Source organism: Heteronotia binoei, chromosome 1 (assembly GCF_032191835.1).
Source record: "Heteronotia binoei isolate CCM8104 ecotype False Entrance Well chromosome 1, APGP_CSIRO_Hbin_v1, whole genome shotgun sequence".
NCBI lineage: Eukaryota > Metazoa > Chordata > Lepidosauria > Squamata > Gekkonidae > Heteronotia > Heteronotia binoei.
Genome location: NC_083223.1, coordinates 232,617,143 through 232,630,951, shown reverse-complemented (window position 1 = coordinate 232,630,951; position 13,809 = coordinate 232,617,143). Strand labels below are relative to the sequence as shown.

The 13,809-nt window shown below is 43.1% G+C and overlaps 1 protein-coding gene across 1 annotated transcript in view; it reads left to right on the top strand.

The window, feature by feature from the left end:
* PSME4 (proteasome activator subunit 4) overlaps window positions 1-13,809 on the top strand; it is a 121,345-nt gene that overhangs the window by 95,046 nt on the left and 12,490 nt on the right. Inside the window, exons 40-44 of the mRNA XM_060249138.1 lie at window positions 152-360; window positions 563-648; window positions 2,193-2,321; window positions 6,714-6,869; window positions 12,341-12,503. Of these exons, the coding sequence (XP_060105121.1) occupies window positions 152-360; window positions 563-648; window positions 2,193-2,321; window positions 6,714-6,869; window positions 12,341-12,503 (743 nt within the window). The remainder of the gene's footprint in view (window positions 1-151; window positions 361-562; window positions 649-2,192; window positions 2,322-6,713; window positions 6,870-12,340; window positions 12,504-13,809) is intronic.

The window sequence follows — 13,809 nt, the reverse complement described above, 5'->3', positions numbered from 1 at the left end:
CTGAAGTATGTGATTCTTCTAAACGTGTATGTCAGCTCTAGATGTGCTTGGACTCTGCGGGCAAGGGGGGATCTTATTGTGACAGTTGATGAACTCTTCCTTTAAGCTGCATGTCAGATTTAAATGTGTTCCTTCTCTGTGTTTTATGTAGTGTTTTGACATATATCTTCATGATAGATGTCTCTTTACCAAATACTGCTCCAACAAAGTCCCCCCATGTCCATGAGTTCACTTCCCGAATACTTGAAAAACTCAACCCCCTTATGGAAGTGGATGAAGAAATTCAGAATCATGTTATGGAAGAGAACGGGGTTGGAGATGAAGATGAACGGACTCAGGGCATTAAACTCTTGAAAACCAGTAAGTTACTGTAGTCAGCTTGCAAAAACCAAGGTGAATGTTCAGCTGTGTTACGTTTGGAATTTATGTTAGCTTTTAAGGGAGTTTGTTAGTCTAAAAAAGTTATTCCAGATAGTAAATATGAATTTTATAACTTCTCCCATTGTGCTCTTTTTTTGACCTTGTATGAAGCTGTTATGTTTCTTTATTTTACCCTCAACAGTTCTCAAGTGGCTGATGGCAAGCGCAGGAAGGGCCTTCTCCACAGCTGTTACTGAACAGCTCCAACTCTTGCCATTGTTCTTCAAGGTATGCAGTTCATTGCAGTTTGTTATATTTATGCAGCAGAGGTGGCTTCTGAAAGCGTTAAGCCAAAAATGCTTGGGAAATGTTCCCCCTTCCCACTTATATGTGACCTTAAGCCATTTATGAAATCATCCTCCTCACCAAGAAGTGCATTTATTTGAAGGACAAACCCACATTGACTGCCACTCCACTTATGTGGCTCTGCCTTGTTCTCAGGGTTCATGATGAGGGCAAATGTTTGCTGGCAAAAGTGGGGGAAGCAATATTTCAAAACTGACTTGATCTCATGTCCTGAACTACTTTCAGAATCAGGTCCCCTACACATTTGCACCACACAGTGCCTTTTACAGTGTAAATGGGCAGAGCAATAACTGGTATGGAAGAGACCATACAGCCTTCCTTCCTTCACCCAGTTGTTGCCATGCAGCTTTGAAGTAGGAATGAATCAAAACGGGTGGGGCATGTTTCTGTTCCATGGATCTCCTCCCTCCCCCTCCCCCCCCCAAGTGATTTGGGGAGATCAAAAAACCATTTTCCACATATCTTCTTCCTTCATACCCATTCAGAGAGAAAGACGTATGTTTAGCTGCATGATGCACACCATCACATTTCTTACAAGATTCCTGATTGGCTGGGTTCTCATAGGTGGGAAGAGCCACGGGTAAGTGGTAATGGCCGCAAAGGAGCAGTAGTGAGGAAAAACACATGCTACAAACAACAGATGGAGAGGAAACCAGGAGATAAAGCAAAGGGTGCTTGTTTTTCTGCTTTCAGGGTTTTTTTAAAGTCTAGGAAGTACCTTTTCATCTGTTGAGGTGCGAAAAGGTCACTGGAAACAGCAGTGTGTTATCTATTGTAGCACTTTTATTTTTTAGTATGCTATAAAATAGGAGTTACAGGTTTTGGGGGTTTTAGCAGATTCTGTATAAGTGGTTTCCTCTTTCTCTTAGCCCTCATCTCCCCTTTATTATACAAAACTTTAATGAAGGCTGTATTTTTATAGTGTCCAATGCAAGCATCTACCCAGAGTCCTTGCATAAGCAGCCAACTAACATACATGAAGCTGCCATATACGGGATCAGACCATTGGGATCTCAAGAATCAATATTGTCTATGCTGACTGGCAGTGGCTCTTTAGATCTTGGGTGGAGGTCTTTCACATCAGCTACTACCTACCGTAATCTTTTTAACTGGAGATGCCAGGGAGTGAGCCTGGTCTGGTACTTTATGCATGCAAAGCAGATGTTCTACAACTGAGCCATGGCCCCTCCCTGTAGTGTACACACATATTTGAGTGAGTTACTTTTGTGTCTTGAATAATTGCTTCTATAGAAGCATCTTTTGGCTGTAATACAGCACCAGTCACTTAAGTTTCATTAGAGAGGCGTCACTGTTCCCTTCCTTGTCTTCCCTCACTACTAGAGAAGCTGATGTGTGTTGGTCTCTAATGTGCCATTTAACATGTTATTTTTTCAAAATTAAAACAGTTCTGTCTGTTGTCTTTAACAACCCATGTTTGCTAACCTTTCCTGTTATTACTTATACAGATTGCTCCAGTAGAAAATGATAATAGTTATGATGAACTGAAGAGAGATTCCAAGATGTGCTTATCATTAATGTCTCAGGGATTGCTGTATCCTCAACAAGTGCCTTTGGTACTACAGGTGCTAAAACAAGTGCGTGGTGATTTTCTAACTGTGTAAATAAAAGGGTTTTAATTGTTGCCTGGATTTCAGGGTGAAGGAGCAGTTGAAATAAACCCATGCAAACACTGCATACATGGTTGGCTTGGAAATTTCATTTACTGTATAAGTTTGTGAAAAACATTATGTGTTATAATATCGTTCCAGCATATAGCTGGTTGGATTTTCCAGGAGGCTAATTACACTGGACAGGTGCAGTGGCCCGTCTTGTGTGTTTTCGGTCACCCTAGTAGGTTGTAATAATGAATGGAAAGATCAACGGTAGTCTCTGATATTTTCCTTACTTACATAAAGTAGTTACTGTTGTCCTGCGATTCTTAGCAACAGCTTTATCCAAGCATTAACCAAAGAGAGGTTCCACTTTGTTCTTTGAATGTGTGAAGTGGGGTGGTACACAGTGCATGCTGACACTTTCCTTACCTGAACTCCCTGTTCATTACATAAAGTATGTTTCTTTGTACCTGGCAAGAAGTATGCTTCAGTCTTTTGACTCCAAACACTACAGATTTGTTCACTCTGTTGTTAGGAACCCATTGTATTCCGTAGTTTCTCTCATGCATACATGGTATGCACATTAGTGGGGATTTGACTACCCACGTTTCAGAGGTCTTCCAACACTATTGCTTTCCTGTTCCCCATAGAATATACATGAAATTCTTTGCTGTGTGCATGTAAAATGTTTCTATTGTGAACACTAGAGCAGTGGAAGCTAAATCTGCTTCCTGACCCAGGAACTCCAGCATCTTTAGCCCTCTTTCAGCTTTGGGTCTGTAGATCACCATCTTTATATTGATAAAGAATATAAAAAGAAAGATAAAACACCTGAAGGAGGTGAGAACAGTTGATAAAGGTGCTGCAGGCAAAATGGTGCATATCTTAAAATTTGGCCAGATGGCAGCATGCCATTTTCCTTCTTTACTGACTTAGTCTTAAGCCTGAAAATATAAAGTTACTGATTCTTTTTTGTCACAGATACAAACTAGTTTACTCAGTTCACCCTCTTTTAACTATAATCTGTTTTTTCCCTTAATTGTCAAAACTACAATTTATCAATTCATTTTTTACTGTTTCATGCAAAAAGTCTATAAGGGGTTTCTAGTTAGCAGTAAATGTAGATGTCTTTTTCTCTAATCAAAGAAGTAAGTTTAACTACTTCTGCAAATTCCGTCATCTTCAAAAGCCATTCCCCTGTTATTGGTAATATTGAAGTTTTCCATTTCTGTGCATTCAGTAATCTTGCCATGTGTTTTTTTCCTTCGTTTCTATCCATCATTCCCAACAAAAAAGTGTTTAGTTTCAATTGTATATTAATCTTCAAAATCTTCTGGATAAGCAAATGTATTTGTATCCAAAACTTTTTGGCTTTGTTACACGTGCACCTCAAATGATAAAATGTCCCTTATTGCTTTCTGCTCACGGAGAGGGCGGGATACAAATCCAGTAAAAAGCGGGGGCTCAGACGACTAGAGAGGCAATGGCGGCGTACTCGAGACGAAGTGACCCGAGCATCTTATAGAGAGAGTTTGAAGGCCTATGAGATGGCAATCAAATCCGCAAAGAGGGCATTCTTTGCGGCTAAGATTGCATCCACAACTTCGCGCCCGGCACAATTATTTGACGTAATTAGAGGACTTACTACGCTGCCGCAAGGCAGGTTAAATTCTACTGAATTGGAAATAGGCTGTGAGGCTTTTGCGAAATTTTTTGCGGATAAAGTCGCATCACTCCGCCCCGACTCCCCTGTCAGTTTGGAGACAGTTAGCGAACCTGAGGCCCCGAGCCTGTCCTCGGATTATATACTGGATGGCTTTGACCCCCTCAGTCTGGAGGAAGTTGACAGGATTCTTGTATCTGCTCGCCCAACAACTTGTAAATTAGACCCATGCCCTTCCTGGCTTATTAAATCTTGCAAGGGGGACCTTAGATATCCCGTGCGGGATATCATAAATAGATCCCTAACGGAAGGGCACTTTCCAACGCCACTTAAAGAGGCTGTGGTCCGACCCCTCTTAAAAAAGCCATCTCTAGATCCGGCCCAATTGACACACTATCGGCCGGTTTCAAATTTGCCCTTTCTGGGTAAACTTATTGAGAGGGCAGTGGCGAAGCAGTTACAGACCTTCCTGGATGACACTTCCGTCCTCGACCCATTTCAGTCCGGCTTTTGCCCGGGACACGGGACGGAGACAGTGTTGGTTGCCTTAGTGGATGACCTTCAACGGCATCTGGATCGGGGTGGCTCGGCGGTGCTGATGTTGTTAGACCTGTCGGCGGCGTTCGACACGGTCGACCATCGGCTACTGACGTGCCGCCTCGCCGACGCAGGGATTCAGGGGTTGGCCTTACAGTGGCTTTCCTCTTTCCTGGAAGGTCGGGGACAAAGGGTCGCAATTGGGGGGGAGCTGTCTCGGAGGCGCCCACTTGATTGTGGTGTGCCCCAAGGGGCGGTTCTCTCCCCGATGTTATTTAACATCTACATGCGGCCCCTTGCCCAGATTGCCCGAAGGTATGGGTTGGGGTGTCACCAGTATGCTGATGACACCCAGCTCTATCTGCTGATGGATGGCCAGCCTGTCTGCGCCCCGGAAAACCTTGACCAGGCACTACGGGCCGTGGCTGAGTGGCTCAGACTGAGTGGGCTGAAGTTAAATCCTACGAAGACAGAGGTCCTTTGCTTGGGCCGCCGCGGCCCGGGGAAGGGGATCCCCCTGCCGGCTTCTGATGGTGCGCCGCTTATGGCGGCGGACAGGGTCAGGAGCTTGGGGGTGCTATTGGAGCCTTCTTTAAAGATGGAGGCTCAGATAGCAGCCGCTGCCAAGTCCGCATTTTTTCATCTTAGACGGGCAAGGCAGCTGGCCCCCTTTCTGGAGCGCGACGACCTAGCAACAGTGATCCATGCTACGGTCACCTCAAGGTTGGACTACTGCAACGCCCTCTACATGGGGCTGCCCTTGTCTCGGACCCGGAAACTGCAGCTGGTGCAGAATGCCGCGGCCCGGCTGTTATTGGGTCTCCCAAAGTGGGAACACATTCAGCCGGGTCTTCGGACTCTGCACTGGCTTCCAGTGATATACCGAGTCCGGTACAAGGTGCTGGTTATTACCTTTAAAGCCCTATATGGCCTGGGACCTGCCTACCTGAAGGACCGTCTCTCCCCACATGTTCCCCAGAGAGCACTGAGGTCAGGAACACAAAATCTCCTCACTATCCCCGGGCCAAAAGAAGCCCGCCTGAAAGCCACCAGGGAAAGGGCTTTCTCTGTTATGGCCCCTGTATGGTGGAATCAGCTGCCGGAAGAGGTGAGGGCCCTGCGGGACTTAGCGCAGTTCCGCAGGGCCTGTAAGACGACCCTCTTCCGGCTAGCCTATACCTAGCCTACATTTAGCTAGGATAACAACCTGAGGAAACTGGCCAGCCATCTGTTCATAGGAAACTGCATTACTCTGTTTTAATGTTTTAACTGTTTAAATTATTTAATTGTTTTACATTTGAAATTGTTTATTTTTAAGTTTGATTAATTGTTGGAAGCCGCCCTGAGCCATCCGTGGGAAGGGCGGGATATAAATCCCAAATAAATAAATAAATAAATAAATAAAGTAAATGAAATGAAAATGAAATGTCCACATCTCCATCATTTATTTGAAATATTTTTCTACATTTTCACTAATTTTTCTGGAGATATATACCAGTTTTTATAAAAATTCTCTTTCAAACTAGAACATAGTGTAAATTTAAGGATCTTCAACTATATATTTTCCCATTGTTCCATTTGTATATTACATCCAAAATTTTAAGCCCATTTTATCGCGGATTCTTTCATCTGTTCTTCCTCTGTCTCAAATTTCAGCAAGAGTTTATACATTTTAGCAATTTACTAAATGGTGTTAAGCTGTTGTGGGAGCAGATGAAGGGATTAGCTGGAGGAAGGGAACCTTATGGTGGCAGATCTTGGTCAAAATCATTTAAAGCACAGCCATCTTCCAAAATGGGGAGATCATTTTCCTCCTTCAAAATTAATGCTTTTTCCATTGCAGTTGGTAATTTAAATTAAGATGCATTCAGATGCCATGCCCGACTTTAAGCAGAGGCTTATTTGGCATCAGCACAATCTGCAGTTTAAGAACATGAGAAGCCATATTGGATCAGGCCAGTGGCCCATCCAGTCCAACACTCTGTGTCACACAGTGGCCAAAAAACCCCGTTTGTTTGATGTGCTTGTGCTCTTTAGAACACATCCTACTTTAGTCAAAGTTCAGCTCACTGGGGTGGCTAATTATGATTTGTTATAGCATCTGAGTGCAACAAGTACAATATGTGTGTTTTAATATTCTGATTAGTGCTGTTTTGTGTTGGATATTTTTGCAGACATCAAGGAGTAGTTCCTGGCATGCTAAGTACACAGTGCTAACCTACCTCCAGACCATGGTATTTTATAATCTTTTTATCTTCTTAAACAATGAAGAAGCAGTAAATGATGTCCGATGGCTTGTTATAAAGCTACTAGAAGATGAACAACTTGAGGTAAGCAAGTATCTGTGCCTGTATTTCTTGACACATGGAGAAGATCCATGCTTGTAGATTAAAAGTGGAACATCATAGGTTTCTGCAGAATTAAACATTTTAAGTCCCTTTGAACTTCAGCAGGAGGGTTAAGCATATGGTTAAACTTTCCCTATTGAACTCAAACAATGTGAATTAAAAGTGCTTGACATAGACTGGCTCTTTTTGTCTCTTAACATTTTCTGCACTGCCATTATGTTGGATATGTATATATTAAGAAACATAAATCTCTGACCTTCACTATCAGGTTACATGAAATACATATTGCAGGTAAAGCGCTATGTGTGATCAAAATATTGGTCAATAAAAGCATATTAATTGAGTGATATGTTAGCAAGAAGAAGAATTGCAGATTTATACCCCACCCTTCTCTCTGAATCAGAGATTCAGAGCGGCTTACACTCTCCTATATCTTCTCCCCCCACAACAGACACCCTATGAGGTGGGTGAGGCTGAGAGGACTCTCACAGCAGCTGCCCTTTCAAAGACAACTTCTGCAAAAGCTATGGCTAACCCAAGGCCATTCCAGCAGGTGCAAGTGGAGAAGTGGGGAATCAAACCTGGTTCTCCCAGATAAGAGTCCGCACACTTAACCACTACACCAAACTGGCTCTCTCAAGGCCACCTCACTGTTGGTGTTTAAAAGATTTTTTGAAACTTTCTTTCCCCTTCAAAGCTGAAAATCCTACTTTGTTCAACAGTCAGCTATCAGGAGAGTTTAAAACCATTTTAATGGTAGGTTAAGTAACTGCAGCATTGCAATCTTAAAACTTCTGCCTTAAAACTTTGAGCCTTCCTTTCATGTTACAGTATTAGGTACCCAGGAACACTGGGTAGCATCCTTTTTTAACTCGTGTTGCTAAAGTGTTTATGCAGTAACCTTAAAAAGCAAACGAACAACAGCCTGTTTTCTATTCCTCTTTAACACTAGTGCAGATTTGCAGGACTAATTTGTAGAACAGAATTGCAAATGTACAAGTGAATAGTGGCTCCCTGCAGGATGGCAGCTCATATTGACCAAGTGCTTGCTCTGTATGTAAGCTCATGACCATGTTGTCATGGTAACTCTGCCTTGGCAGTGACTGTAATCTTGGTTTTTCCTTTGTTGGTGAGTATAATGATCGCTTTAGTGCTGCCTTCCATTTGTTTTCTCTGGACATAGAGCTATCATTAGGTAGAACGTGCCCAGTGTGGGGGGAAGCAGAGAGTGAGAAAACCCAGGACAGTATAGCAGATGCTCTTTACCTTACAGCATAGGTAGAAGTATCTCTAAAATTCTTGGAGCAGGTCCTGTGATCTCTTTGCCATTGCCCATGATGTATAAAGGATGTTGTTGCTTGGTGGTCCTTGCTGTAAAGTGCTGCTATTTAATCTAGTTTTTAATTGAGCACTGTTGAAATGGATCTTAGTACACTGTGAATGGAATGTAAATGAAAGCCATTCCCCAGGGAGCTCACTCACTCCCCCCGCCAAGATGTCTCCCCGTCCCAAAATTCACTAGTGCTTCACCTTCCTTTTAGCAGTTTAGTTTTAGATCTCTTGCTGCACAATCTGTACAGCTATTTAATGGAGGTTTATCACATATGTGAGTAATATACTATAGAAAGGAAAGAGAAGGCTGGTCTTCAGAGCCTGTTAACTTCCTTTGTTAGTTCTTAAAAAATTCTTACTGCTTTCTGTTCAGCTTGATGGAACCTCAGGATGTTATGTTCTGTTCAAAGATATAATTTGCCCTAATGTAGTGGGTTGGATGCAGAGCTTTGCTTGGTGCTTGTATTCCAGAGAGAGGCAGATATTCTGTTTTATGGTTATGTGCAACTGTACAGGCTGCTTGGCAAATATGCCCACGGCTGGCAACTTATGAATAGCCTGGCTGCGTGTTGGATTCTTAATTAACCGAAAGTTCTCTGTTGGGGTTTTCCTTTATCCTAGAGATGGGTAGAGGCCATCTGAGGAGACAATGGCAGACTTTTTGGTATTAGCCTTTCACTGGTACATTCAGGCAGTTTGTGGTTTTCACTGTATGCAGCTGTTAGCTGGTCCTATCAGTTCCTAGGGCAGAGAAGGAAACTAAAAAAAAAAAAAGGTAAAGATAGTCCCCTGTGCAAGCAGCAGTTGTTCCCTACTCTGGGGTGATGTCACATCACAACGTTTTCACAGCAGACTTTTTACAAGGTGGTTTGCCATTGCCTTCCCCAGTCATCCAGACTTTCCCCCCAGCAAGCTGGATACTCATTTTACCGACCTTGGAAGGATGGAAGGCTGAGTCAACCTGGAGCCGACTACCTGAACCCAGCTTTTGCCGGGATAGAACTCAGGTCATGAGCAGAGAGCTCAGACTGCAGTGCTGCAGCTTTCCCACTCTGTGCCACAGGGCTCTCTAAGGAAACTGCCCGCAGCTAACTAAGGCAGTGTTGAGGCTGCTGTTGAGAAGATAGGGATACTTAAGCTAAAAAGCCAGTCTTTCTGCAAAGGCACTTAAGGGCTTTTTGTAATGGATGCTTCTGTTGTACAGGTCAGATTTTGATGTGCCTTACTGATGTTAGCTTTTAGCATTGACACCTTTTTGTCACAGTTGCCTCCAGTAGTCAGTCAACATATCTCTGATATTTAGGTTGACATTTGGTAATTCAGGAAACTCAGATGGGTGTTTACCCCTCTGCCAGGCAAGTACATAAGTTCTTTAAGTTTGTTTGATATTGCATTGACATTTAATTAGTTTATATCTAGATTAGAAGGACAAGATTCACTACTGTTTACTTTCTTTTTGAGTGCAGAGCAGGCATAACCATTGGATAGCACAAAAAACAACAACGGAATGTTGCAAAGCAAGATCTTAGGAAATGTTTAACTCCAAAGAGCACCAGTGTTAATCTGGTTTGATGCATTCTGGAATCTTACCACTGGCTTTTTAGCACTGTCCTGGGGAGTCGGAAGTGAGACACTGATGTTGATAATACCTGGACTCCTTTGGGCTCACATTCTATTTATGTTACCACTAGCCCTGCAGAAATCATTGTTCATATTTAGACAAAGGCTTTTGGTGTCTTCCTTCAACAACAGATCTTTTAATTTAAGGAACAAATATTATTACCATAGTCAAAATTAAATAAGTTGATCATTCAAACTACATATATTTACTTTGATGTCTGTGTTTTCCCATCATTGCTTTACCTGCATTCTTCTTTCTAATTTGTCATAATACAATTATTAGCTACATTTAATTTTAAACTGAGCAAGTAATCATTCTTCCTGTTTGAAAAATCCCAGTGTCTGTGTGTCAAGCTTCTCTTTTGTCTGCGGTTGCAATCTGCTTTGTGATATGGTGAAGCACTTGATGCATGAGTGGAACCTGTTGTTGTTGTTCAATCGCACAATCAAGTCACTCCAGGCCCTCCTGTCCTTCACCATCCTCTGAAGTCTGCTCAAATTCTTGGTTGCTGGTTCACCGCCTAGCCGACCACTGGTTGCTGGTTCACCGCCTAGCCGATGCGGGGATCCAGGGGTTGGCCTTGCAATGGCTTTCCTCTTTCCTCTGTGGTTGGGGACAAAGGGTGGTGATCAGGGGGCAATCGTCCCAGAGACATCCGCTTAATTGTGGGGTGCCTCAGGGGGCGGTGCTCTCCCCGATGCTGTTTAATATCTATATGTGCCCCCTTGCCCAGATTGTCCGGAGATTTGGACTGGGTTGGCATCAGTACGCTGATGGCACCCAGCTCTATCTGCTGATGGATGCCCCCAGAAAATCTGGCCCTGGCGCTACAAGCCGTGGCAGAGTGGCTCAGGTTGAGTCGTCTGAAGCTGAACCCGATGAAGATAGAAGTCCTTTGTCTGAGCCGCAGTAGCCTGGGAAGGGAAATCCCTCTACCAGCCTTTGATGGGGCACCACTGATATCGGCGCCCAAAGTCAAGAGCTTGGGGGTGCTACTGGAGCCCACATTGGCTATGGAGGCCCAGATAGCAGCCACTGCGAGATCCGCCTTTTTCCACCTTAGGCGGGCACGACAGTTGGTCCCTTTCCTAGAGCACAGCGACTTAGCAACAGTGATTCATGCAATGGTCACCTCGAGACTAGACTACTGTAATGCCCTCTACATGGGGCTGCCCATGTCCCAAATCTGGAAGCTACAGCTGGTGCAGAATGCAGCAGCCAGACTGCTATTGGGTCTCCCTATTGGGGACCATATACAGCCGGGGCTGCGGAGACTGCACTGGCTACCAATAGTATTCCAGATTTGCTACAAGGTGCTGGTCATTACCTTTAAAGCCCTATATGGCCGAGGACCTGCCTACCTTAGGGACTGTCTCTCCCCACATATTCCCCAGAGGGTACTTAGATCTGGATCACGCAATCTATTAGCAATCCCCGGGCAGAGGGAGGCGAGATTGAAGGCTACTAGAGAAAGAGCCTTCTCTATTGTGGCCCCCCACTGGTGCAACCAACTCCCAGATGATGTTAGAGCCTTGCGGGACCTTGCCCAGTTCCGCAAGGCCTGCAAAACAACATTATTTCGAATGGCCTTCAACCAAAGTACATAGATGCCAAACACCACTGAATGAATGGTATGAATTTTAGCACCAAAATTGTTGTTTTCAAATTATATTAATAATTTCAAACTGTAAACTGTTTTAACTTCTTAATTGATTTATTATTGTAATTGTTTTTATTGTTTTATTGTTGATATCACAATGTTGTTAGCCGCCCTGAGCCTGCTAAATACAAACAAACAAATAAATAAATGTTAACTACATCAGTAACACTGTCTAGCCATCTCATCTTTTGCCGTCCCCTTCTTTTGCCTTCTGTCTTTCCCAGCATCAGGATCTTTTCTTAGTGAAGGGCAAATTAAGCCCTTAAAGCCATTTATACTGTTTGATATTATTTATATTTGCTAGCAAATCTGTATGATTTCTTTTGATACGGTCAACACATGTAGGCTTTGATCCCTTCCTCTATTCAAAGATTTGTTAGTTTCAGTTACAAATGTTTCATAAATAACAGACATTTATGTAATTGAGAGAGCAGGAGAAGAACTGGATGCACAGTCTGTTAAGCTACTTATTTTGATCAATATCCATGATACTTGGAACTACATTTTGGGTATTACTAAATTGCCTTGAGCTTAGCAGCTACAGTGGCCTGTGAAGGACTATGTTCCGATAGCTTTGTAAGGTACAAGTTTTTAGTAGGTTGTTTGTTATCACAGCTCATCAAACTTAGGTTCATGTAATGATACAGATCATAATGTTCAAAGATCTTTATCAGTGTTGCCCGATTGTGTATTTTTGCTTCACACCAAGCAGTGATAGAACCTGAAAGGGTTGTCTGAGCTGTGTTATGACAGCATGAGTTCTGGACAGTAGGGGTAGAAATGTTGTTTTATGTGCTGGGAATGCTGGCTGCAGTAATTTATATTCTTGTTCAATACTAGGTGAGAGAGATGGCTGCCACAACATTGAGTGGCCTGCTACAGTGCCATTTTCTGGTGATGGATGACCCCATGCAGACTCACTTTGAGCAACTCTGCAAGAGGAGGCTTCCAAAGAAGAGAAAGCGGGACCTTAGCACTGTAGTGGATACTATTCCTTCCGCAGGTAAGGTGGGCCTCCTTCAGGAAAGTATATATGTAGCAGAACATCTCAGATATACTAGAACCATCTTTGCTTTAACTTTGACAGTAAGGCACATGTCCAGAGCCCTTCCTCATTTCTAACAAAGGCCCAGACTAGAGCAGTGGAAGTTGGCCAAAAATAATTTAATTGGGGAAATTTAGCTTAGCAGGAGGCAGGTGAATGGGATCTCCACCAGTGTATCCCAGGAGATTCCCTTGGAGAACTCTCAAAACATACCAGGCTGAAGTTCAACTGGAAAGCTGTTTTATTGAAAAGTAATAAAAGGTAAAAACACCCATAGAGAGCATGCAGGGGACATACACATTATCTAAGAGGAAAATAAAAGGGAGAAGTGGGAAAAGATATTTGGGGACAGTGATAGTTAGCGATCTTGGAGAAAGAGGCCCACAGAAGGCAGTGAGGGAAATGGCCAGCGTTTCGTAGAGGAGATGGCCCTCACACAAGTAGGGGTGCAATGTCTAGTGCTGAGAACACACACATACTAGTATGGGCAGAGTGTATACATTTATAGGAAAAATTCTCCCGGGGGGCTGTCTGTCATGTTTGCCCCCAAAACAGTATTTTTATTGTTTCCCCAAGGTAAACATTGAGAAACTCTTGATGGGTTTGCCTGAGCTGGGCTAATGGCACTTAATGTTTCTTGATAATCCTTAGTACAGGATGGGAGAGGCTATCAGGTTGTTCAAATAGCTCATTAATTAGGGTGAACGGGCAAGGGGAAGGTATGACTGGGTGTGGAGGAAGTTAATTCAAGGTGAGGTACTGTTTTCTTGAGAAACCCATTTAAATTATGCATTTCTTTAGGGTGGAGAGGAGGGTCATTAGTCAACCACCTGACTTCACCTTCCAGGATATTTTCCCAGGCTTGTCTCTTGCTGGCATCCATTTTTGTACCAGCTCTATTTTGGTTTCATTGTTAGGCCAAGCAGTGTCTCACAGTTATGATTTTTGGAGGTGGTATTAAAGAGGGGCATTTTGTCTCTAGCTGTCAAACTGCCCATCTATGGGAGGGGTCTGACTGCTAACAAGAGGGGGTGTTGTATTTGGATCTGATAATTCGCTGTAGATAGATAGATAGATAGATAGATGAATTTATTGTCATTGTTCTCAACAAAAAGAGAGCAACGAAATGAGGTGCTCTTCCACAAACATACCAACACATCAAACACACATATTCATAAACCATTTAAATACATCTGAAACCATTAAACCATTTAAACCATTAAAACCATTTAAATACATCTAAAACGGATAAACATTCATAAAA